A 27919-nucleotide genomic window follows, 5' to 3' on the forward strand; every position below is an offset into this window, starting at 1 on the left:
CCAGCTCGCGCTGACACAGCGGTGCCAAATTTCTCAGTTCTTCGCTTGATATAATTAATACAAATGTCCAATATAACGGAATTAGTTAGCTCATAAAAATGTGATTATAACAGACTGCTGTTTATAAAGGTCGGGCAGACTGCCCACCGACACCTCAAGTCGGCAGCAGCAGCACGAAGTCTCTTATTTTATTTGGAATATATTAATGACTGATACGCAAAAGTAGCCTAGTTTTAAGTTAAAATATTATAAATGCCTTGATGATGTCATTCTTTATATAGGTCTATCAATTGTTTTTAAGCTCAATAAACTCTGACCGGAATTTATCCCATTTGTCCGGTAGATTGAAATCTACCGGACACTCAGACCTGCAAAAAAAAATTCTAACGGAAACCCTGGTGTGTGTGTGTGTGTGTGTGTGTGTGTGTGTGTGTGTGTGTGTGTGTGTGTGTGTGTGTGTGTGTGTGTGTGTGTGTGTGTGTGTGTGTGTGTGTGTGTGTGTGTGTGTGTGTGTGTGTGTCTCACCTCTCCTTCTCCAACTCCTCCAGGTACCCTTGGCTGTCTCTGCCCCCAGACGAGAGGCCTCTCCTGGGGAAGGCTGGTCCCAGAGAGCCGGGGCCGGGTGAGTGGGGACTGCCCTCTGCTGAGCGACCGCCTTGCTGCAGTGACAGGGCCTTCCCTCTCAGTTTGACACCACCAAAGCTAGCTTGCTCCAGGCTCATTTCTACACAGGGGGAGGGAGGGAGGGAGGGAGGGTGGGTGGAGTGAATGAGAGAGAGGGGGTGCAGAGAATGTGTGCATTGTATTATGTTCCATCAAAAGGGTTTATCATATGATACAAAACATGAAGCTCCTGCAGGCGCTCTCTCTCTCTCTCTCTCTCTCTCTCTCTCTCTCTCTCTCTCTCTCTCTCTATTTTCGATCCCAGTGCCAAAATGTATACTTCAAAAACTATGCTGGTTCCTAAAGGGTTCCAAAATCGATACTTAAAAGGGTGCTATACATAACATACAGCCACTAGACGTCGCACTACTAGAGCACCAATGTGCCATTTATCCAATCAGGTGCATTCCACGTAGGGAGGGGATACATACCGCAACATGTAAACAACGACATTCATTTTGGATCCGCCAACATTTTTCAAATGATGAATTTAACACTTTCAGTGCCCACGACGTGATATGACGTTTTATCAGCCCCCCCCCCGAATGCCCACGACGACAATTATCGTTTTATTTTTTTATTAGCGATCTGAATTCATATTTCATCAACCGAGTCTCCCGTTAGTACACCAGCCCCATCAGCAGCTCAGAATGGAAAAAAGCGCCCCCTATCGTCTATCCCTGAGTAACTGCACGTCAGTCGCTTAGACTGACCTGGGATCAGTGATATGTAGAGGCAGGGCCAGCTGGCTCCCTGAGCTGGCAAGCCGTCTGCTCAACATGGAAGTGATCGTGGGACGGGAATCAGCCTGGAATATATATTCACAGTAGCCAATCGATAGTAGACAGTAGTGATCGATTTTTGGAATGGCGATCAGGAATTGGAATGATCTTTTTGGAGAACATCTGATCTGAGGTAAGGAATCTATTTTACCAGTCTTGGGATAATCAGAGTTGTATTCGCTGAGATCTCAGCGTTTGCCCTATGTGTGTGTGTGTGTGCGCGATCGCTTTGAGGAAATCAGAGAATAGATTTTCAGCTCGCGGCCCCAGCGTGCATACGTACACATATACTATCGATAATCTAGCGTTTATTTGAAAACAATTCATAAATAGGCCGAAAAATTACAACGTTTTTGTGTATTCTAGAATATTCCAGTAAACGTCTTTTATCATGGAACATTTATATTTTCCTTGAAAACGAGGGCTTTTCAAAATGCTATAAAACGAAAATGAACCGATAAAAAAACAATCCGCTTCAACAATGTTGACTGGAAAACGAGTCATTGATAAGCGACGGGCAGATTAGACACATAGAACATAGATTAGGCGTTATTAACGCTAACATTGAAGTGGATGGTGGACATTCAACCGGTAAATCAAGATTAAGCTTGGGCTCTGAAAGTGTTAATCAATATTTTTTTAAGGGGAAAAGCAATACTTTTATTCAGCACCTTTCTAAAAGCTCTGTGCATGTTTTTTTGTTTTTTAATGCACCTTCAATTATTTTCTTTTCTTTTTAATTTGGAAGAAACATGCTTGAAACTATGTTATTATATGAAATTATCTCAACACAAATATGTTGAAACCATGACCAACAACATTAACCTCATAAGATGCTTCTTTATATTGCAAATGTGACAGGAGCAGAGATCATTTATAGGCCATAGTGTCTCAGGGGCAGGGGTGTAAAAAGTACCCAGAAATTATACTTAAGTGAAAGTATGAGTACCGTCTCAAAGTCTTACTCAAGTAAAAGTCAGTATCTGGCTAAAAACACACTTCAGTAAAAGTCAAAAAGTTTCTAAGTAAAAAAAAAAAGATTATTGCAAGGGATAGACCAGGGGTCTCAAACTCGTGGAGGGTAGGGGTGGAGGAGGTCAGATAGGTACTGGGGGCGTGGAGGAGGTCAGATAGGTACTGGGGGGCGTGGAGGAGGTCAGATAGGTACTGGGGGGCGTGGAGGAGGTCAGATAGGTACTGGGGGGCGTGGAGGAGGTTAGATAGGTACTGGGGGGCATGGAGGAGGTCAGATAGGTACTGGGGGGCGTGGAGGAGGTCAGATAGGTACTGGGGGGCGTGGAGGAGGTCAGATAGGTACTGGGGGGCGTGGAGGAGGTTAGATAGGTACTGGGGGGCATGGAGGAGGTCAGATAGGTACTGGGGGGGGTGGAGGAGGTCAGATAGGTACTGGGGGGCGTGGAGGAGGTTAGATAGGTACTGGGGGGCGTGGAGGAGGTCAGATAGGTACTGGGGGGCGTGGAGGAGGTCAGATAGGTACTGGGGGGCGTGGAGGAGGTCAGATAGGTACTGGGGGGCATGGAGGAGGTCAGATAGGTACTGGGGGGCGTGGAGGAGGTCAGATAGGTACTGGGGGGGGTGGAGGAGGTCAGATAGGTACTGGGGGGCGTGGAGGAGGTCAGATAGGTACTGGGGGGCATGGAGGAGGTCAGATAGGTACTGGGGGGGCATGGAGGAGGTGTAGGGGTGGAGGAGGTCAGATAGGTATGGGGGGGCGTGGAGGGAGGGTAGGGGTGGAGGAGGTCAGATAGGTACTGGGGGGCGTGGAGGAGGTGTAGGGGTGGAGGAGGTCAGATAGGTACTGGGGGGCGTGGAGGAGGTGTAGGGGTGGAGGAGGTCAGATAGGTACTGGGGGGCATGGAGGGAGGGTAGGTAAGAATGAGGATCTTTATATGAGATGCATACAGGAAGAGTGTAGGAGTCGACGATGCAGTGATTTTTATGTTGCATCGAATTTATAGCGACCTTGAATCGTCTGCCAGCTCTGTTAGGGAAATGTTCTTTGATTTTTCTAGCGCCTTCAATTAGGGATGTCCCGATCCGATCACGTGATCGGCGTCGATCACGTGCTTTTCAGAGGATCGGGGATCGGGAAAAAATAATAATAAAAATCGGCAGTCAAAAAAAGAAAAATTTTATTCAACAAACATGACCATGTCCACGTCTTAAACTCATACGGGGCCTTAGTTTTGGTTTTAAATTACATATAATATATCATCATTAATGTATTTATTGTCACACAGAGCAGAATAATTGTCCACAACAAACACATTCCCCTTTAATTTACACCGTTGCAACAAACACATTCCCTTTAATTTAGACCGGCTACACGCTACACGCTCCACATCACAACAACAGTACAACACGTCGCTCCCGAAACACGGTTAATATCCACTGACTTGAGCAGCTAGATTTAATGTCAGAGGTTTGGAACTAAGCATTTTAAAATAGAAAGTCAAGCCAGTTGCAATGTTTGCAAGGAGGACAGGCTGGAGGCAAAGTTTTCAGACTAACTTTTCACCTGGAGGATAACGTGACTGAGGATTATCGTCGGCGTTTCAGACCAGAATGGACCATTACGTAAGTCGAACACTGAATGTATACTAATGTGCAAACATATATTGAAACTTTTAATATTTCTCATATGAAGCAGAAGCACATTTCTCAGGGTGAATGTAATAACAAAAGCCTCCGCGCTCGCGCCCCGGACTATAGGCAACAGATGGGCTTGTCTCGCTCTGCCAGTTTCTGACAAAAGTGCGTCAAAATGGATTACTAATGTGAAAGATCGGATCGGAAACGATCGGATTGATAGATATTTAAAATCACATGATTGGGATCGAATCTGGAGAAAAGAAAGGCGATCGGGACATCCCTACCTTCAATACAATCCAGCCACATATCCTAGCAAACAAAATTATCTAGTTTAAACTGCATGACTCAACCATCACCTGGTGCATGGAATATCTTGTTCCTCTGCCTCCGTTTGTTAGGCTGGATGATATAGTATCAGATGTCCTCTGGACAAAAACTGGAGCCCCTCAAGGAACAGCTTTGGCTCCCTTCCTCTTTATACTGCGGACTGCAGACACAGCGGGGCCATGTGCCATATGCAGACATTCTCAGATGATACTGCTCTGATCAGGTCTCATCAACAAAGGCGATGCCCGGGCCTATAAAAAGGAGATTGACTCATTTGTTCACTGGTGTGATGTAGGGCTGGGCGATATGGCCTGATTTCCGATTTTAATCGATTTATTTCTCTTGAAAACTAGAAACGCCAAGGAAATCATTCAAATAACCTTTGTTTTTATTTGACACAAAAAAATTATCAAACCAAGATGAATGTCCCTATTGGGATTGAAGTGCAAACCTAACTATTTCACCAATTTTCACAAAAAAATATATATATATATAATATAAAAGGTTACTCTTGATCAAACAAAGATGAATGTCCCTATTGGGATTAATAGTGCAATAACTTGCTTTTTCACCAAACTTCACTTAAAACAAATAAAAGGTGCCTCTTGATCATCAAAGACCTTACATTTTTTTTTTTTGGTTTAATTTTTCAAAATCGTCCTAAATCATTCATTCGAATTAATCGATAATATCGATTAATCGCCCAGCCCTAGTGTGATGCCAATTTTTTACAGCTTAATGTCGAAAAGACCAAAGAGCTAGTCATCTACTTCAGTAGGAGTCATTCATTCATCATTAGGGGGCAGGAGGTTGAAATAGTCCAGTCCTATAGGTATCTGGACAGTAAGCTGGACTGGAAGAAGAACACAGATTCTGTGTTCAAGAAAGCCCAGTCTCTGCTGTTTCATTTGACATCATTTGATCATTTGATATCCTGGCTAGTGTCCTGCTTTATGCTGTGCGCTGCACATATAAGGCTGGCTCAGTGATTGGCCTCCCTTCTGATTCCTTGGAGATCATTATAGCCAAGCGAGTAGGACTAAATTGAACGCTATTCTATCTTTTGAAGGCCACCCTCTGTACAATGTATTTGATGCTCTGCGAAGCTCATTCAGTGATGCCTCCACGCTCTACTGAGCCACTGAGAAGGTCCTTTGTTCCTGCTGCGCTTAAATTATTTGATGAACACCGCTAGCTCTGTGTTGAGAGGCTCTCTTCTTCTTACTGTGTTATGTAACCAGAGATACTCAGGGGCCCCCTGTACATACGTCCCTATTCCTCCTAAAGACCCTCCAGATACTCAGGGGCCCCCCTGTACATACGTCCCTATTCCTCCTAAAGACCCTCCAGATACTCAGGGGCCCCCCTGTACATACGGCCCTATTCCTCCTAAAGACCCTCCAGATACTCAGGGGCCCCCCTGTACATACGTCCCTATTCCTCCTAAAGACCCTCCAGATACTCAGGGGCCCCCCTGTACATACGTCCCTATTCCTCCTAAAGACCCTCCAGATACTCAGGGGCCCCCCTGTACATACGTCCCTATTCCTCCTAAAGACCCTCCAGATACTCAGGGGCCCCCCTGTACATACGTCCCTATTCCTCCTAAAGACCCTCCAGATACTCAGGGGCCCCCCTGTACATACGGCCCTATTCCTCCTAAAGACCCTCCAGATACTCAGGGGCCCCCCTGTACATACGGCCCTATTCCTCCTAAAGACCCTCCAGATACTCAGGGGCCCCCCTGTACATTTGTAATGTTATGGACGATGTTGAGCTGGAGTTGCACAGATATAGCTTCCAGGGGAGCAGCCCAGCTGCTGAAAGTGTACTCTGCCCACATGTGCTCTAGATCAGGGGTTCTCAAACTTTTTTATACCACGACCCCATTGTATTTCGGATTTCTTTTGGCGACCCCACACTTAACACTTTGTGTGCCAAAAACAGCTTAATACGTTTCTGGGCCCCGACCGTAGAGTGCCAAAAACAGCTTTTTACGTTTCTGGGTCGTTTTTCCTTTTTTTCCGATATTTCTATTGATTATCCATCCAGGGAGCCTGGTGCTACCATAGGAAATTAGATCGCCAAAGTGTAATACCGGCCGCATCCAGCTAGATGGCAGTATCGAGCACCCTTTAAACCTTGTATCTTGGCCTGTGCGTTGATCTAATGTCTCCGGGTCAGTTTCTTTTTTTCGGGCAAGGGGAGCGGTTATAATGGTCGGATTGAGAAGAATCAAATGCTCCCGATGCATGATGGATTATGTTGGCGACACGATGGACATCAATACTTGGAATCGGAATCAGATAATTGGAATATTCTTTTTGGGGTACATCCATGTCTTCACCTCGATCCGAACGTGTGTCTTTAATGTTAGTCCGCAACGTATACCGTTGGTGACGATCAAAGCGAAAAAACGACCCCCCCCCCCCCCCCCCCTTTCATGCATTCATGATGAAACATAATACCTATGATATAGATTTGATTTGAGAATAATAGCGGGTTCAGGCAAGAAACGGCAACGGTTATAGTATAATACACGCATAAGGCTATTCCTCAGCATTTCGGGAATTACCCCAGACCAATCTAAAAACATACTTATATTCACCACGGCATAACGTGGAAATGTATGCATGGAAAAATTATCTCTTTTTTGCATCTTGACCGGAAGAAAGTTACTGTCAAATGACCATAGTATTGTATCCATAGCTATAATATAGAATATAGTTATAGCTCTACAAACAAGGTGACAGACTCCTATCTTTCAAAGCGTGGCAGTGCATAGATGGGGCCCAAAAACAGTGTGGCACCCAATGTGTTAACACTTTGAGTGCCAACGATGAGATTTCTCATAGTTCATGCCGACCGTTGAGTGCCAACGACGAGAGATTTTTTATTTTTTTTTATTAGCGATTTCCATTCACATTTCATCAATCTAGCCTTACGTTACCACTGGAAACTCTCTCTGAGGTCCATTGGGAAAATACCGCCCCCTATCCCCCTAACCCCTCCGTGTGGTACTGCACCCCTTTGGATTGGATTAACAGGACAGGACATTATACGTGTCTCTGTTAAGCACTTTGAGTTGCACTCCGTGTATGAAACGTGCTATATAAATGAAGATTATTATTATTATTGAATGAAACGCATAAAAAAAATATCCTGCTTCCACATTTTACTTCTCAGGCAACTTGAGCCGATCGGATTCATTGTGGACCATCAGAACAGCGTGGAATCTGTGTTTCGACCACGCAGCGTTGGATCAATAAACACGATCGATATTTGGAATGGCGATCAGGAATTGGAATGATCTTTTTGGAGAACATCTGATCTGAGGTAAGGAATCTATTTTACCAGTCTTGGGATAATCAGAGCTTTTTTCACAGAGATATCAACGTGGGCCCTATGTGTGTGTGTGCGTGTGTGTGTATGTGTGCTGATCAGGAAATGGATAATCGATTTTTCAGCTCGCTTCTATAGCGTGCATAAGTACACATATACTATCGATAATCTAGCGTTTATTTGAAAACGATTCATAAATAGGCCGAAAAATTACAATGTTTTTTGTGTATTCCAGTAAAGGGCGATTATCACAGAATCTTTATATTTTCCTGAAACTTAAAAAAAACGAGTTTTTCAACGGCCTCAACATGGAATTAAGGAATATCAAAATAAAAGCACAAGCAAGTTGTTGAACTTGGTCATGCATATTTATTAGAACATTTAATTACAGCACTATGTTATCAATACACATTTATAAAACGAGGCATATTTAGCCAAAATATGTTGCCAGAACATAATTTGTATTTTTTTTTAAAGAATTTATTTAATTAAAAAAAATATTGACTACCCACGAGCCCACTTTGGGTCACGACTAGGGATGTCCGATATTATCGGCCTACCGATATTATAGGCCGATATCGGCATTAAAATGTGATATCGGAAGATATCGATATCGGAAATTAAGAGTTGGACAATATCGGTATCGGTAAAAAAGCCAATATCGAGCATCCCTAGTCGCAGGGAGCGAAATTAACTTTTTGACTCACCGGCCAGTGGCGGGTAGATGGGAAGAGTCTACCCGCCAAGCATATTTCTTACCTGCCAATATATATTTTATATATACAATTTTTTTTTAAATAAAATATATATTATATAATCATACTTGTAGTTGTATTATCTGCGAGACATCGCCACCACGCAATAAGTCAAAATGCTTGCTATCTGCAAACAGCTCCACTGTCTGTTTTGGCTGTGTTGCTCTTCTAGAAAAATAATCCTTTCAGGGTTGCCTATTGAAATACTGTACACTTTCCTACTGTACACTTTCCTGATTAATTGAAATGGGGGACCCTGATGTAAACAAGACGAAAGTCTTTCTCTGGTATGCATCCCCTTAACAATTGTGTGTATTGAGCTGTACTGTATTGTACCCATTCTGCAATCTGTTAATAAAGTTTTCAATCAATCAATCAATCACACCTCCAGTACAGAAACATTGTTTGAGTTTGCGTGTCAGGTAGACCATTGATTGACAGTCGAGTCTGCCAATTACATCACATCGCTTGCACTCCAGTGCTGCAGCTGGACCCATTGCCCACCTCTGCTGTTGATAACGCTAGCCAAGTTATTATACACACAGATACACAGTGGGCCAGTGACTTTGGTGTAGGGGTGTAACAATGCATCGATCCTAAGGGGGAAATTCAACTGCATCGATTTGAAAATGTTAGAATAGATTATCGCAATTTTAATGTGTACACGTTATGTTATTGTCATGTCCGTTACAGCCAACACACCGACATACGCTACTGCATCAACGTTATGATTAACAAAGCAAGGCATTCGTTTTGTTGCATTAACGTTATATTACTATTGCTATCGATAAATCTAGGTGTTCTAAAATCTATTGCTATTGGTAAGAGAGACTATAATAAGTTGGTGTCTCGGAAAACGAGAGCCCTGATCGCGGAGTTTCAGGAAGTAAACAAGAAAAATGAGAGCTTCCGATTGGTCATTTGCTTTATTTCCTCACTTCACTCTACTGTGATTGGACCGTTGGCTTGAGTGCAATGTGGGACTTGTAGTTTTTTAACGATCTCGCAGCGGAGGAAAAAAAAGACGAGAGAGGCTATAATCTGTATTCGCACAGCGTGCGCGTAATTGATTTTTACCGTTCGCATACAAATATTTTTAGGGGCCTGCTTATGAACTACACGTCTACACGCCACACGGCGGGCAGCCCTCTAAGTGTCATGCGCCAAAGGTAAAAACAGACCGCCCCTGGCGGGCGGCGGGCTTTAGTTTCGGTCCCTGCCTAGTCGTGACCCATAGTTTGAGAGCGGCTGCTCTAGAGGAAACCCCTCATGCGAGTCTGATGAGAAGGGGGAGCCTAATATAAAGCCGAACCCAGGAGGTTGCGACACAGTGTGCATCTGAGAGGAAGGTGTTCTGGAACCTTTCCCCGCCACAAACGGGGAGTGCCGACGGTCGTTAGGCATAAAGGTGCGGCATCAAAACGTTGGCACCGATGCCACTCAGCGGCGCCCCAACCCGCCCACAGAGTGGATATATAGGTCAGACGACAGCCGTGTCATCCCGAGCGCTCCGAGCGCTGGGCGAGCAAATCAGAGGCCTCTGCTATAATTTCAGGCTAATGAGTTGGATGCTTGGCAGAGAACCAGGCGTGTGCAGAAACCTGCTGTTAGAGGCAGAGACCCAGGCGTGAGCAGAAACCTGCTGTTAGAGGCAGAGACCCAGGCGTGTGCAGAAACCTGCTGTTAGAGGCAGAGACCCAGGCGTGTGCAGAAACCTGCTGTTAGAGCCAGAGACCCAGGCGTGTGCAGAAACCTGCTGTTAGAGCCAGAGACCCAGGCGTGTGCAGAAACCTGCTGTTAGAGGCAGAGACCCAGGCGTGTGCAGAAACCTGCTGTTAGAGGCAGAGAACCAGGCGTGTGCAGAAACCTGCTGTTAGAGCCAGAGACCCAGGCGTGTGCAGAAACCTGCTGTTAGAGCCAGAGACCCAGGCGTGTGCAGAAACCTGCTGTTAGAGGCAGAGACCCAGGCGTGTGCAGAAACCTGCTGTTAGAGGCTCCTCAGTGTGAGAGTGTGTGTGTGTGTGTGTGTGTGTGTTAAGGCTGAGCCCGAACGTTCGAACGTTCGTTCGTTACGCTGACATTCGGACTTTAATTAATAGGTTTGAACGTTCGGTGAAAAAAAAATAAAGGATGCGCACAGGGTTGAGGTGATGTGAAGCGGCGCGTCCCCCGAGGCGCTCGGCTCAACCAGTATGGTCTGCCGGGCTGCAGCGGGATACTATTTCTCAACCAGAGCTCTATTTTGATTGACAGGCGATTCTGCCAATTACGTCACACCGCTTGCACCCGCCTCTGCTGTTACCACCAATCGGCAAGCGTTTATTCGTTTTTTACTTCAGGCAATGCCGCCATTGATCTGCTTGCGAGAACTTGAAGCCTCAACAGACTTACCGTAGCTACCGGGGAGCCGTAGTTAGCTCCCCGCCGAGGAAGTAATCGGTAACAAGGTTTCCGTAGGTGAACCTGCAGAAGGATCATTAATGAATACCAGCCTTTTTCGGCCACGGAGCGCGAGCTACATGGCGGGAGGTGGTTGCGTTGGAAACAACAGCAGGCGCACGGTGGACAGACCCGTCCACCGCCTCGGAACGGTGGTAGGGCGGACGGGCGGCAGGCGTGTTGGGAGCCCGGCCGTTCCGAGGTAGACGGTGGACGGGTCTGTTGAGGAGCGTGCGCCTCTCCTCCCGGCTCCCCTCTCCCCTCCCCGTCGACCAAGAGTGAATACCTGTTATTGAACGTGTAACACTAACTATATAACGTTAATGCCACAAAACTAATGCCGTTGTTTATCTAGCCCCTTACGTGACTGCAAGGGCTATTGTTTATCATAGTAACTTTGATTCAGTAGCTTGTTTATTTTCTTCTGACTGTTCTGAGTGCTTTGTTTAATTACATGTTTACATGAACAGCCACCACTGTAAACATGTTTTTCACCAATAGACTATGCAATGCCGCCCTCCGTAGGATCTATAATAATACAATAAAAAAAAATATATATTATTAAAAAAATGAAAAAAAAAATGTATTAAAAGAAAATTTATTAAAAAAAATGAAAAAAACGAACGTCCGAACGTTCGTTCGATAAACCCTGGCGAACGTTCGAACCCTAAAAACAGGGTTCGGGCTCAGCCTTAGTGTGTGTGTGTGTGTGTGTGTGTGTGTGTGTGTGTGTGTGTGTGTGTGTGTGTGTGTGTGTGTGTGTGTGTGTGTGTGTGTGTGTGTGTGTGTGTGTGAGAGAGTGTGTGTGTTTAGTACCTTTCAGTCTCCCTATAAAATCGTGTGTGGCTGCTTCAGCGGAGTCTTCTTCATGGATCTGTGTGGCTGCTTCCGTGGAGTCTTCTTCCTCTATGGTTCCCTGGAGCTGTTTCAGCGCCTCCTGAAACACATGAACACCATGTGCTTAGAGGACGAACACAAACACACAGCAGCGTGAGCAGAACGACGACTCAGGGCTTCATGACACTCATCTTGTTTTAAACTCAGTCAGTTATTCAGGACCAGGGTTCCCACAGACATTGCTAAATGAAATTAGCAATTAGTACTTTTCTAAGCACTATTTTTCATTTTAAAAGGGCATCTAAAAGGATACAATTCACTTTTAAATGCTGGTTTTATAGAAAAATAATATTTTGGCTTAAAACTAGGGATGTCCCGATCCGATCACGTGATCGGAATCGGCGTCGATCACGTGCTTTTCAGAGTATCGGCGATCGGGAAAAAATAATAATAAAAATCGGCAGTCAAAAAAAGAAAAATTTTATTCAACAAACATGACCATGTCCACGTCTTAAACTCATACGGAGGCCTTAGTTTTGGTTTTAAATTACATATAATATATCATCATTAATGTATTTATTGTCACACAGAGCAGAATAATTATCCACAACAAACACATTCCCCTTTAATTTTCACCGTTGCAACAAACATTCCCTTTAATTTAGACGCTACACGCTACACGCGAGTCGCGACCACATCACAACAACAACACGTCGCTCCCGAAACACGGTTAATATCCACTGACTTGAGCAGCTAGACTTAATGTCAGAGGTTTGGAACTAAGCATTTTAAAATAGAAAGTCAAACAAGTTGCAATGTTTGCAAGGAGGAGATTCCGCGTGGAGGAAAAACTCATGAAGCAGCAGGCTGGAGGCGAAGTTTTCAGACTATCTTTTCAACTGGAGAATAACGTTACGTCGTCGTTTCAGACCAGAATGGACCATTACGTAAGTCGAACACTGAATGTATACTAATGTGCAAACATATATTGAAACTTTTAATATTTCTCATGAAGCAGAAGCACATTTCTCAGGGTGAATGTAATAACAAAAGCCTCCGCTCTCGCGCCCTATTATAGGCAACAGATGGGCTTGTCTCACTCTGCCAGTTTCTGACAAAAATGCGTCAAAATTGATTACTAATGTGAAAGATCGGATCGGAAACGATCGGATCGATAGATATTTAAAATCATATGATCGGGATCGGATCGGAAGCAAAAAAAGGCGATCGGGACATCCCTACTTAAAACCAATTTCCAACAATTAGTTCGACTTTTAATAAATTAAAAAAAAAAGTATTTCTTGATTCAGAACAATTTCATCATGGATGAACACAACTTTCAATGCGAATGGTTGATTTGAATTTCAAGGACCTTTTAAGCACGTTGTAAAAAAAATTGCTGTTTTCAAGGAATTCCAGGCCTTGACTTTTTCCCCTCAAAAATCAAGCTCTTTAAGCACTTCAGGGACCTTGTGCGAACCCTATTTACAGATCATGCCTGGATACATTATCTACAAGAGAACATGCACGCGCACACACACACACACACACACACACACAGAGACACACACAGCAAGGCAAGAGTGGACATGCAGAGCCATTGGGTTGGAAATAATATCATTGAAAAGGAGTTATATTAAAAAGTTATGAGATTATAGCTCAAGTCAGTTATGATTCATTGAACATTAATCATGTTCGTCCAGCAGCTTGGCAACGGGCTGCTTGTGGGTGACTTTTCAACACAAGTGGAAAGCTGGAAAAAAGTGTTAATGAATGAGCCTCATTGTTTTCTCTAAGTGAACTGACCCCTGTCAGTAGCAGCAGCCTGGTAACGCTGAGGATGATAGAGAGGAGAGGAGAGGAGAGGAGAGGAGAGGAGAGGAGAGGAGAGGAGAGGAGAGGGGAGAGGAGAGGAGAGGAGAGGAGAGGAGAGGAGAGGAGAGGAGAGGAGAGGAGAGGAGAGGAGAGGAGAGGAGAGGAGAGGAGAGGAGAGGAGAGGAGAGGAGAGGAGAGGAGAGGAGAGTCACCCTCCCAAGGTCTGTTTGTTCCCAAAGCTTTGATGGGATCAAATAGCTTCCGTGTCAGACAGCTAACAAATAGTAGTTCTGAAGCCACACGGACAGACAGACGCAGATATTCTGATAAAATGCTTTCATCTGAACCCCCATCTGATCTTCATCCAGGTTGGAAGAGAAAGAGGGAGGGGGAGAGAGAGAGAGAGAGAGAGAGAGAGAGAGAGAGAGAGAGAGAGAGAGATAGAGGAGAGAGAGAGAGACAGATAGACAGAGAGGGATAGAGACAGAGGCAGAGACAGAGAGAGAAGGAAAGAGAGAGAGCGAAAGAGAGAGAGAGAGACAGAGAGATATAGACAGAGAAGGATAGACAGAGAGGGATAGATAGATAGAGAGAGATATAGCTCTCTTAGAAGTGATTTTCTTCAGCCAACCACTGGTTCAGAAAGGGTTCTAACAACGCCACTGCTAGCCACCACACATATATATATATTAGGGGTGGGGGGTGGGGGGAATCGATACGTAGTAGTATCGCGATACTTTGCGTGGCGATACTGTATCGATACAGGGACGCCAAGTATGGATATTTATGGCTGGGTACCGGACTCCGTACTTTTAAAAGGGCACAGACCGAATGACATCAGTACTACCGAGTACCGATTAGCGCTAGATCAATCGGTACCAAACGTCGGTACCTTTACATGTTTAGTATAAGAGTGTAATATTACTTGACAAGAGGGAGCCTTTTCCACAAATATATATATATTACTGTCCCGTCTCTTGGGTCTTTGGAAAGACCAGACGAGGTCAGAGGAGTTTGATCATATTTACTGAGGATGGTCAGACAATGTTGATATTTAGACATTTAAAAACATAATACATGCTCATGCGATTCATTTTGTGTGGTGTGTTACAACAATAAATAACAGTGTTGAAATTGAGAAGTTTGGACTTAGTTATTTACAACTGAAAATATATGTTTTGTTATTGCATAGCGATAGCGAATTCCAGGAACTGGTACCGGTTCAAATGTGAACGGTACACAACCCCATCTAGAATCCATTCAGAATCGATAGACTAACAGCCTAATTTTATACCCAGGGTTCCCACAGACATTGCAAAATGAAATTCAAGGACTTTCAAGTACTTTCCTAAGCACTATTTTTCATTTTAAAAGGGCATCTAAAAGGATACAATTCACTTTTAACAGTTTGAGTGCCGGCCATGATAGCGTTGTGATCGCATAATCTCTGTTAAATTATGGCTATGTATCTAATCTGCCTGTCGCTTACCTGTATCAATGACTTGTTTGCAGTCAACATTGTCAAAACGGATTGTTTTTTTAATCAGTTCATTTTCATAGCATTTTGAAAAGGCCTTGTTTTTCAGGAAAATATATAGATTCCGTGATAAAAGGCATTTACTGGAATATTCTAGCATACACAAAAACGGTCATTTTTCGGCCTATTTATGAATCGTTTTCAAATAAACGCTAGATTATCGATAGTATATGTGTACTTATGCACGCTATAGAAGCGGGCTGAAAAATCGATTCTCTCATTTCCTCATCAGCGATCACAGCCACACACACACATACACACACATAGGGCAAACGCTGATATATAGGTGAAAACAGCTCTGATTATCCTAAGACTGGTAAAATAAATTCCTTACCCGAGATTAGATGTTATCCAAAAAGATTATTCCAATTCCTGATCGCCATTCCAAATATCGATCACGCTTATTTATTACAGTGTTGGTACTGTAAATACATAATCCACGCGTTTTCCGGGCCGGCGAGCACAATCGATCCTTCAGTTGGCTTGACGGAAAAGTAAAATGAGCAAACTGGCCCGCCCCCCCCTTCAGCAGTGTAAAGTAATGGGGTGCAGTTACACAGGGAGAGACAATAGGGGGCGGTATCTTCCCAATTGAGCTCAGAGAGACTCTGCAGCACTAACCCGAGGCTCGATTGATGAAATATGAATTCAAATCGCCAATAATAAAAAAAAAAAAGGCCAAACAAACGCTAGGTCAAAGGTCGGCATGAACTAACGACAAAACGCGTCCGTGGCACTCAATGTGTTAAATGCCATTTTTTATAGGAAAAAAATAAAATCCAATATTTATGACTTAAAACCAATTTCCGACAATTAGCTACACTAAATGTATTTCTTGATTCAGAACAATTTTATCATGAATGAACAAAACTTTCAATGCGAATGGTTGATTTGAATTTCACAGACTTTGTAAACACCTTGTTAATTGTCAAAAATCGAGCACTTTAAGGACCTTGTGAAGCCTGTATACCTCTCGCTCTGCAGAGGGAGTCACACTTTAAGGACCTTGTGAAGCCTGTATACCTCTCGCTCTGCAGAGGGAGTCACACTTTAAGGACCTTGTGAAGCCTGTATACCTCTCGCTCTGCAGAGGGAGTCACACTTTAAGGACCTTGTGAGGCCTGTATACCTCTCGCTCTGCAGAGGGAGTCACACTTTAAGGACCTTGTGAGGCCTGTATACCTCTCGCTCTGCAGAGGGAGTCACACTTTAAGGACCTTGTGAGGCCTGTATACCTCTCGCTCTGCAGAGGGAGTCACACTTTAAGGACCTTGTGAAGCCTGTATACCTCTCGCTCTGCAGAGGGAGTCACACTTTAAGGACCTTGTGAAGCCTGTATACCTCTCGCTCTGCAGAGGGAGTCACACTTTAAGGACCTTGTGAAGCCTGTATACCTCTCGCTCTGCAGAGGGAGTCACACTTTAAGGACCTTGTGAAGCCTGTATACCTCTCGCTCTGCAGAGGGAGTCACACTTTAAGGACCTTGTGAGGCCTGTATACCTCTCGCTCTGCAGAGGGAGTCACACTTTAAGGACCTTGTGAAGCCTGTATACCTCTCGCTCTGCAGAGGGAGTCACACTTTAAGGACCTTGTGAAGCCTGTATACCTCTCGCTCTGCAGAGGGAGTCACACTTTAAGGACCTTGTGAAGCCTGTATACCTCTCGCTCTGCAGAGGGAGTCACACTTTAAGGACCTTGTGAGGCCTGTATACCTCTCGCTCTGCAGAGGGAGTCACACTTTAAGGACCTTGTGAAGCCTGTATACCTCTCGCTCTGCAGAGGGAGTCACACTTTAAGGACCTTGTGAAGCCTGTATACCTCTCGCTCTGCAGAGGGAGTCACACTTTAAGGACCTTGTGAAGCCTGTATACCTCTCGCTCTGCAGAGGGAGTCACACTTTAAGGACCTTGTGAGGCCTGTATACCTCTCGCTCTGCAGAGGGAGTCACACTTTAAGGACCTTGTGAAGCCTGTATACCTCTCGCTCTGCAGAGGGAGTCACACTTTAAGGACCTTGTGAAGCCTGTATACCTCTCGCTCTGCAGAGGGAGTCACACTTTAAGGACCTTGTGAAGCCTGTATACCTCTCGCTCTGCAGAGGGAGTCACACTTTAAGGACCTTGTGAAGCCTGTATACCTCTCGCTCTGCAGAGGGAGTCACTCTGAAGCCCATGATCCCAGACAGCCGAGACCATTTGGCTAAAAATATGCCATTGCTGCTGCTAACCTATAATATGTAGTCTAGTGTCAAGGTTCTGGAGCAGGTTCTGAGGGGAAGACATACACACGCACACCGAGTGTATGTTGTGCATGATGAAAGTAGATAACAGTGAGCTAAACAGAGAATATGTAGAATGTTGTTAATTCTCTCCCCTCTTGCTCTCCTTTCTTCTGTTATCTTTTCTCTGAGAGATTCTCTCTGATGTCACAAGAGGACCGCATGCCCCCCCTCTCTCTCTCTCTCTCTCTCTCACATGTTTTCCTTCTCCGGTCGACTGACTCGGACCTCGGTGAGAGGGCTAAACACGAGACGGGTAAATAACTCAACGTTTTTTAAAAATAGTATTCGATGTATTTTGTGGCTCTAAAACATTTGTTTACGTCGACAAGGGTTGTGCAGGGTGGAGTGAGCCAGACTTATATTCTGACTCACAATAGAGGATAGTGGTCAGTTGTTTAACACTATAGGGACCAGCCACGAGTTAACTCGTGTTTCGGTGCCATGCGTTGTGGACCAGAGCCACGAGTTAACTCGTGGCAAGTTGTTATTGTTTTATTCCATATTAATAACGCTATTAACGTCCGCGATCGACTTGCAGGACCTACCCGCATATTTGATTTTCGAAACATGCAATACCGGCCAGATCCGCTTAGGGGCGCCATCGCTCCACTGCAGTATCATTGAGGGCGATTGAAAAAAAAATTATTTACTGTCTGTGGGCGTTTCATATGAGCCACGATCCCAAACGAACACCCTCCATCTTTGATCCCGTTACCGAACGCAGATTTCAGATTCATTGATATGATTAAAGTACTATACAAGGACCCATCGGCCAGGATTACAACAGGCACATTCATCTCCGATATCTTTCCGGTATCACGCTCAGCCAGACAGGGTTGCCCTCTTAGTCCCGGACTATTCGATCTATCATTAGAACCATTAGCACAATTTATAAGACAATCCCAACACATAGAACCAATAGTAATCAAGGGCACACATCATAAAATTAGTTTATATGCGGACGACGTAATATTGTTCATGCAAAACCCCAACAACACATTGCCGCATATACTCAAGTTGATGGAGAACTTTGGTGATTTATCGGGATTTAAAATAAATTGGCCTAAGTCGGCTTTTCTTCCTCTTAACATCCGTGCAAAAAAAGACACAACCCTCCCAGGTGCGATACCCATGGTTAAACATTTCAGATGCTTGGGTGTGGAAATATTTCCCACCATAAGACAAACGGTGAAGCACAATTACACAAAAATACAGAACAAAATCAAAGACGACCTGGACAGGTGGGCAAAACTTAAAAACTCAGTACAGGCAAGGGTATCAATAGTTAAGATGGATGTATTACCAAGAATCAATTTCTTCAGCTCAATGCTTCCGTTACCTCCTCCAGAGGGCTACTGGAAAAGATTACAAACCTCCACATACAAATTTATTTGGAATAACAAACCACCTCGCATAAAAAGATCCACCGCACAGAGAAATAAAGCAGACGGTGGCATGGCAGTCCCAGATTTTTTACAATATTTTAAGGCCTTCACATTAAGACCATTGAAGATATGGTTTGACCCCCAGGCTTTGGTATCTTGGAGAGAATTAGAAGAAAACATAGTAGCCCCACAGAGACTGAAAGACATAGCACACACTAAACTTTCAATCAAGCATTGTGAGCGAGAATTTGGCCCAATAATTACCCATGCAATCAGAACATGGCGGGAAACACAAAAGAAATATCCTAACCCTCAAGAATGGCATAATCACACTCCCATATTCAATAACAATGCACTCTTAATGGGAAAACGACCTATAAGATTCCCTATATGGGAAGAGAAAGGCATACACTCATTAGGGGATATTTTTAATAACAAGGGCCTCTGTAGTTATGTCGAAATATGCATAAAGTTTAACCTCACCGAGTCCACATGGCTTTTTTACATACAGTTACGACTTTGTATGAGATCTCACGGTGTTCCATTACTCATACCAATTGAACACCACAGATACCACAAATTTTTCTATGAAAGAGATACATTGGGAGGTTTTGTATCAGGTTTTTATTATCAATTACTAACGTCCTCGTATGAAACCCTTCAACTAGACACTGTCTGGAGGAGGGATATACCAGACCTGGAATATGACTTTGATTGGCAAGGAGCCTGGGCAAATGTCCGACTTACATCAAGGAACCCGGATCATCAACAAATCAATCTGAACTATATTCACAGGACATACTTGACTCCTATAAGGCTGTGCAAAATGGGGCTTATACAAGACTCCAAATGCTCCCAATGTACAAATGGGGACGAAGGAACATTTATGCACATGTATTGGGACTGCCCACCAGTTAAGGCATTCTGGAAAGATGTGTCCCAACAATTATCAATACTCGTATTTTGGAATATACCTGTACACCCCGCGGTATTACTATTGAATGATGTTTTTGAGTTTGCAGTGAATCCACAACTAAAAAGATTGGTTTTATCGGGTATCACAGTAGCTAAAAAACTGATCGCATCACGTTGGTTTCAACCGGAAAAAATGTGCCGAAAAGTGTGGTTTCTTACATATCTCGATGTGATATATCAAGAAATATCTACAGCAAGAATTCTGGGGCTCAATGAATCCAAAATGTCAATGTGGTTAGAAGTGGTGGAGAGAATAAAAGCTAGCTTATAATGGTAGTGTCTGGTTAGGAGTGAGGGATAATGGAGGTACTATCCAAGAGGGGGTCCGGGAGGGGGGGGGTTTGAGCTGGAGCATATGTGTGTAGGGTTTTAGAAAATAGGTATTAGGGGTATATTATATACTAACATTTATATAATTGTAATTTCGCTGGATATACACTGTATACGGTTAAAATGTTATTATAGACTATTTTTGTTTTATCCTGTTTCTGTACTTGCATATATTTTAACCACCTTTACTGAAAGTTTCATTATGCATTGTGTGTTGAGTACTGACTTTTAATAATTTTTTGTTTTGCAATAATAAAAAAAAAATAAAAAAAAAAGATTTCAGCCTGGAATAATGGGATTTATGATCAACCAATGGACATATCGATCTACCATATTCCGATGACTAATTTGCGAAATGCTGCCGGCGATCACATGGGCTGACGGTAGGATACTATTCCCCCAAATTACAGCTGGATTGGACATTGTTTTAAAAACGCAACGTGATCGATCAGTGAAAATGGCTAATTGAACGCACACTGTATTGCTAATCAATAATAGTAATCGGCGTCGCCCGCCGCCCCCATTTCATCCATAGATGCTCTGTAATAGTCCGGATGCTACGCAGTTTGTTTTATTTCATTCGTATATATACAGCAGAAATGGCGTTTGATATAACGTGACTAGCCTTTAGCCTATTATCTAGCTCCCCAGAAAAAAGACTAGGTGAAAACTGCGATAAACCTTATATTCACGGCACTATAAAATGACAACCAACCGATGGATTTTATAATTTTTTTTTATCCACTTTTTTCTCCCATTTTTCTATATTTTCTCCCATCCCAATTTCGTATCATCCAATTCAACCCTCCCCTGTCACAAACACTGTTTCTTGCCTCCCACAAGCCGGCTGCAATGTGGACTAAAGGCGCTCCCATAGTCCAGCAGACTGTACACAGAGCAGACTCCGCGGAGGTCCGCGCGGACTCTTGAGCTTTGATCTCAGCGGACAGCAGACCCACAGCAGACCCACAGGTGCGACGCTCCTATTTTCTGAGGCGCGGACATCCGCGCCGCTGACTTGGTGTCACACAAAACGCTGCTCGGCGTTTTGGTTGACATCGAACTGCATTTAATGTGACGCCGATCTGCATTTTACTCTGACCACTCGCCCCGTGCCAAGAGAGATGTTTGAATGGCTTTTCTAAATGAAGTGTGTAAAATTGCCAGTTTTATTTCGAAATATTGGAAACGGAGATAACATAGAATGTTATCTCCGTTTCCAATATTTTGAAATAAAACTGGTGCTTTTATTTCATGCAATGCGTGTCTTTTCAGCACCACGCGCTGTCCACCTCAAGCCTATACGGTACATTGCATCTCGCTGCCTATATACCTGTTATTCAAGTGCGTAAAACTGCCCGTTTTATTATCGAAATATTGGAAACGGAGATAACATACTCTTTATTTTGACATCGGATGACGACGACATGACAGAAGTTGAACAGCGTGGGGACAATTGTGTAAACTGCCGCGTGACATGTAGGAAATTGGTCCGCGGATGTCCGCTCGACTATGAAGGCTCAAAGAGTCCGCGCGGACCTCCGCGGGGTCTGCTCTGTGTACAGTCTGCTGGACTATGGGAGCGCCTTAAGTCATACATAGCACAAGTCCCCTCCGGTACTTGAGGTAACAGCAGTCGCATCTTTTCACCTGCGCAGCTCGATCTCTCAGTGGCGAGGAGTAACGCGTGGGAGGCTCACGCTGCCCCCGACACTTCCTGATTCTACTGCGCAGGCGCACCAACCGACCTGTAGGAGTCGCTGTCCACAACGCCCGATCCCCACCCATCAGTTTCCCACCCCCTAATACGGCCAATGTGTATTAGTATGAACGACCAGCTAAACTGAAAGCAATGTGGAGCGCTGGGCTCGAACAGGCAAGCCCAGCGTCTCCGTCATTCGTGGCGAGCGCCTTGCCCACTACACCACATAGCCGCCCTGGATTTTTATTTTCTTTAAGCCATTATGAAGGCATGGTTTATGCACTCAAGTGACAATGAGAATGGACAAATAGCAATACTATAAAGTATAATATAGCTGTTAGAAAGTACATCGGTTTGTTGACAACGCTCGGTCCTCTGGCCTATAAATCGGCGCGGGACGCTGGTCGTCAATGTGTTAATGAATAGAGACTCACATTAGAGTATAGTGGTCAGTTGTTTAATGAATAGAGACTCACATTAGAGTATAGAGGTCAGTTGTAGAGTATAGAGGTCCGTTGTTTAGGAATAGGACAGTTAGGAAAGCTTCACTTCCATTGACAAATCAAACTCTTCTAAAAATGTATACAAGCAGGCTATACCCCCCCCCCCCGGGTGTTGTCATGGATCAGAGGGATGAGGTAAATGCCACGAGTTTGAATACAGCTCATTCTCTCTCCAGCCTTTCCCCCCATAAACAAATGCCTCTCTCCCGGGGTGTGAAGGGGCCTCTGACATGGCATGTCGACTATGTGACACTCTGAGCGCTCCACCGACGACAACAACACGGACCAGCCTCTCTGTGGGCATCGCGGCGTCAGGGAGAGGGGGACTTCAACGTGCGCTCACTTAATAATAAAACTCTGAAAATATATATACAAGGACAAATAAACAAGTCCTCTCCTGAAAACGAGACTTACCACGATGAAGTGACAGCGCTGGTAGAGGGAGAGATGTACGGGCCGCATGGTTCCACGTGGAGGATCACCTCTAGTCTACATGATGTGACGCCACTACTGCCCAACACACACAGTCACGCACACTTTGAGAATCAGAGGAAGTGTTGAAAAAGACACTTCCCACTTCTTTCTTCTCCTTTTTCCCCCCCTCAGTGGATCCACCCAGAGAGACTAGCGATAGATCCACCCAGAGAGACCTAGTGATAGATCCACCCAGAGAGACCTAGCGATAGATCCACCCAGAGAGACCTAGTGATAGATCCACCCAGAGAGACCTAGTGATAGATCCACCCAGAGAGACCTAGTGATAGATCCACCCAGAGAGACCTAGTGATAGATCCACCCAGAGAGACCTAGTGATAGATCCACCCAGAGAGACCTAGTCGTAGATCCACCCAGAGAGACCTAGTGATAGATCCACCCAGAGAGACCTAGTGATAGATCCACCCAGAGAGACCTAGTGATAGATCCACCCAGAGAGACCTAGTCGTAGATCCACCCAGAGAGACCTAGTGATAGATCCACCCAGAGAGACCTAGTGATAGATCCACCCAGAGAGACCTAGCGATAGATCCACCCAGAGAGACCTACAGTAGTGATAGATCCACCCAGAGAGACCTAGTCGTAGATCCACCCAGAGAGACCTAGTGATAGATCCACCCAGAGAGACCTAGTGATAGATCCACCCAGAGAGACCTAGTGATAGATCCACCCAGAGAGACCTAGTGATAGATCCACCCAGAGAGACCTAGCGATAGATCCACCCAGAGAGACCTAGTCGTAGATCCACCCACACTAGCGGTAGATGAGAGTGGAGAAAGCTCAGGGTTCAGGAAGACAAAAAAAAAGAAAAGAAAAAGAAACAGGAAGTCGCCTAGCAATGGAAGAAACACAGGAAAACGGGAATCTCCATTAGAAGTGAATGGGAGTGGCGTTTGGTCCCGGAAAACAGGAATAACAAAATTCCAGACTTCCAAATAAGAGAGGAGAATTGCTTTTCAAATCCCATCTCTGAACGCAGCGTCACTTTTTCCCCCCTTGAGATAAAAGTAGATTTTCTCAAAATATAATTGCAAAAATATAAATTCTACTTTTTTTGCCATGAAAAAGTCTCCAAATGAAGTGGAAAAAGTAGCATTCAGAAGCTCTACAGCAATCAGGAGGCGAGGGGCGGGGCTCAGAGGGGGGGCGGGGCTCAGAGGGGGGCGGGGCTCAGAGGCTCTGCGCCATAATGACGTGGTGAAGTCAAGCCCAGCTCTTGACCTTTGTCACATGCCATCCGATCTCTCTCTCTCTCTCTTCCCGGATCGCTCCAATCTCTCCACTGTAAGTGTCCAGGAAGGCATGAAAAGAAAACAGGAAAACAATCTTCAAAACAGGGAGGGGTTTGTGATGATTCAGGGGCACAGTGGTACAGTGGTCAGGCACAGCTGTGTTTGTGATCTGAAGTCAAGAGAGTCAGTTCTTCCAGAGCTCTGTTGGGTTTGGATCCTGCTGGTTAGTTTGTCTCTGTCTGGTTAGTTTGTCTCTGTCTGGTTAGTTTGTCTGTCTGGTTTGTCTCCGTCTGGTTAGTTTGTCTCTGTCTGGTTTGTCTCCGTCTGGTTAGTTTGTCTCCGTCTGGTTTGGATCCTGCTGGTTAGTTTGTCTCTGTCTGGTTAGTTTGTCTCTGTCTGGTTAGTTTGTCTCTGTCTGGTTAGTTTGTCTCTGTCTGGTTAGTTTGTCTCCCTCTGGTGTTTGTTGAAGGTCACCACACGTCCTCTTCCTCTCTCTCTGCTCTCTCTAACAAGGCGCTGCTCTGGAAGCAGAAGTGGCAGAAGAAGGCTTCAGCTGAGCAAAACCACACCGCCGTCACAGAGTCAATTCAGTTTTGTCCGTTTAAATCCGAGTCATCCATATCTAGTGAAGCGATTCGGGGGGGGGGGGGGGGGGGGTAAAAAAGATAATATCCCAGAGAGGTTCACCTCTGACCCTTGACCTTTTCCCTCCGTCCCGGGTTGAGGAGCGAGTGGCGACAAGATGACGGATGTCTCACTTTGTTTGCTTGTAACGAACTTTGACAAAGTACTAGAAGCACAAACACCAGCACACTGAGGAGCTCACACGGACGAGGAGGCCGGGTGGTACACTCAGGGCGCTGACGTATACACTCCCTGTGTGTGTGTGCGTGTGTGTGTGTGTGTGTGTGTGTGTGTGTGTGTGTGTGTGTGTGGGGGGGGGTGCGGAGAGGAGCTCTAAACAACAGGGTCATTATGAAGCGTTGGGTCATATGATGGAAGACCTCATTGGTTATATTTTGGTCTCTATGGGACTCAAACTCAGTTTTTGAAAAGAGAGAGAGAGAGAGAGAGAGAGAGAGAGAGAGAGAGAGAGAGAGAGACCACCCATAGAAGAGAAGGACAAAATCAAAAGAAAACCGAACTCAAGAAACGTGTCAATTTCAGCTATAAAGATCAGAGAGGAGATCAGGAGAGAGATCAGAGAGAGATCAGAGAGAGATCAGAGAGAGATCAGAGAGGAGATCAGGAGAGAGATCAGAGAGATCAGAGAGGAGATCAGAGAGAGATCAGAGATAGATCAGAGAGGAGATCAGGAGAGAGATCAGAGAGAGATCAGAGAGAGATCAGAGAGAGATCAGAGAGAGATCAGAGAGAGACCAGAGAGGAGATCAGGAGAGAGATCAGAGAGAGATCAGAGAGAGATCAGAGAGAGATCAGAGAGAGATCAGAGAGGAGATCAGAGAGATCAGAGAGAGATCAGAGAGAGATCAGAGATCAGAGAGAGATCAGAGAGAGATCAGAGAGAGATCAGGGGAGATCAGAGGACAGGTCAGGAGATCAGAGGACAGATCAGGAGATCAGAGGACAGATCAGGAGATCAGAGGACAGGTCAGGAGATCAGAGGACAGATCAGGAGATCAGAGGACAGATCAGGAGAGAGATCAGAGGGGCGAGGCTCAGAGGGGCGGGGCTCAGAGGGGCGGGGCTCAGAGGGGACAGATCAATACAGCGATATACAGTGAAACTCTGTGTGCTGATATTGATATATAATGTCAGTCTTTTTTTGCTCGACAATCCCATATTACTGCAATAAAGAAATATTGGAATGAGGTGAACAGAATGAACATGTTTTTTTTTTTTTTTATTGATCTTTTTCCCCCTCCATTTTCCTCCGATTTTCTCCCATCCCAATGTTAGTCGTTATGCCAATTCCCAATCCCCTTCCTGGTCGCTGCGCACTTACCCCCCACAGTCAGATCATCTGGGAGAGTGGAGGCTACCACGTGCTTCCTCCGACACACGTCCAGCCAATCAACCGCTTCTTTTCACCTGGCAGCGCGGATCCTCCCTGAGAGGGCGTAGCGTGTGGGAGGATCACACTATCCCACTCAGGTCCCATCCGCGCTTAGCAGGCGCCCCGACCGAACTGTAGGAGTCGCTGTTTACAACGACCCGGACCCACCCCGCCAGCTTCTCCCACCCTCTAATACTGGCAATTAGGGCTGCAACGATTAGTCGACATAATCGACGACGTCGATTATAAAAAAATCGTAGACGAGAAATTGTTGCGTCGATTAGTCATTAAAAAAAAATTATTTATTTAATTTTTTTTTTTTGTGCACTACCTATCTTTGTGAGAGTGGCTTCTCAGGGTTCCAGACAACATCATAACATGATGATCCCATAGCAAATTTTGGACATTGAAAACATTGTTCCCCTGCAGGAGATGATGATCAGACTAGACACACAATATATTACACACGCACTCCTCTCACTCACACACAGCGATCAGAGTAAGACACACACATACACACTCCTCTCACTCACACACAGCGATCAGAGTAAGACACACACATACACACTCCTCTCACTCACACACAGCGATCAGAGTAAGACACACACACATACACACTCCTCTCACTCACACACAGCGATCAGAGTAAGACACACACACATACACACTCCTCTCGCTCACACACAGCGATCAGAGTAAGACACACACACATACACACTCCTCTCACTCACACACAGCGATCAGAGTAAGACACACACACATTCACACTCCTCTCACTCACACACAGCGATCAGAGTAAGACACACACATACACACTCCTCTCACTCACACACAGCGATCAGAGTAAGACACACACACATTCACACTCCTCTCACTCACACACAGCGATCCGAGTAAGACACACACACATTCACACTCCTCTCTCTCACACACAGCAATCAGAGTAAGACACACACACATTCACACTCCTCTCACTCACACACAGCGATCAGAGTAAGACACACACACATACACAAATTACACAGTACACACCTCACTCACACAGCGATCAGAGTAAGACACACACACATACACAAATTACACAGTACACACCTCTCACTCACACAGCGATCAGAGTAAGACACACACACAAATTACACAGTACACACACTCCTCTCACTCACACAGCGATCAGAGTAAGACACACACACATACACACATACACACACGGACTCCTCTCACACACAGCAAACAAAATACCTAGAAGTCTGTCTGATCTGACTCATCCCCCTCTCCCCTTACAGCTGTTCCACGTCACCCTCCTGGTCCTGGACCAAGTTACAGCCCCATCAGCCGCGGTGCTGGGGGCAGATGCTGCTAGTTATTTTTCTTTTTTATTATTATTTTTTTTGTTATTTAAAGTACACTTCCACTTTAATTTGTATTATTTAATTTATTTATCTTGTTATGAGTGATTGCTGTATTGTTCTTCAAATACATTTTCATTTAAAGTGGCTTAAAGATCCAAATTCAAATGTTTCATGAGTCATTATTTTAATTTGCTATGGGATCATCATGTTATGATGTTGTTGTTTGGTCCTGACAAGAGTCTCAAAGTCTGGGGTGATGGTAGACAAGCAACTCTGAGGTCATGCTCAATGTCCAATCTGTTCCTCTGCTCTGTCTTCAGCTGGACCAGAGCTGAGAAGCCACTTTCACAAAGATAGGTAGTTTAAAAAAAAAAAAAAAAAAAAAAATTATATCCTTTATTTTTAATTTTTTTTTACATAATTGGTTTTCGATTAGTCGACTAATCGAAAAAATAATCGACAGATTAGTCGACTACCAAATTAGTCATTAGTTGCAGCCCTACTGCCAAACCACAGAATGAACATGTTAAACAAATGTTGT

General features: G+C 44.6%; 1 protein-coding gene across 1 annotated transcript in view; it reads right to left on the reverse strand.

Moving 5' to 3' along the window:
* Positions 1-27919, reverse strand: part of apc (APC regulator of WNT signaling pathway) — a 236617-nt gene that overhangs the window by 74006 nt on the left and 134692 nt on the right. Inside the window, exons 3-4 of the mRNA XM_084325051.1 lie at positions 11738-11858; positions 526-724 (exon numbers count right to left, since the gene is read on the reverse strand). Of these exons, the coding sequence (XP_084181177.1) occupies positions 526-724; positions 11738-11858 (320 nt within the window). The remainder of the gene's footprint in view (positions 1-525; positions 725-11737; positions 11859-27919) is intronic.

The sequence above is a fragment of the Notolepis coatsorum genome, assembly GCF_963971535.1.
Source record: "Notolepis coatsorum genome assembly, chromosome: 11".
NCBI classification, from domain to species: Eukaryota; Metazoa; Chordata; class Actinopteri; order Aulopiformes; family Paralepididae; genus Notolepis; species Notolepis coatsorum.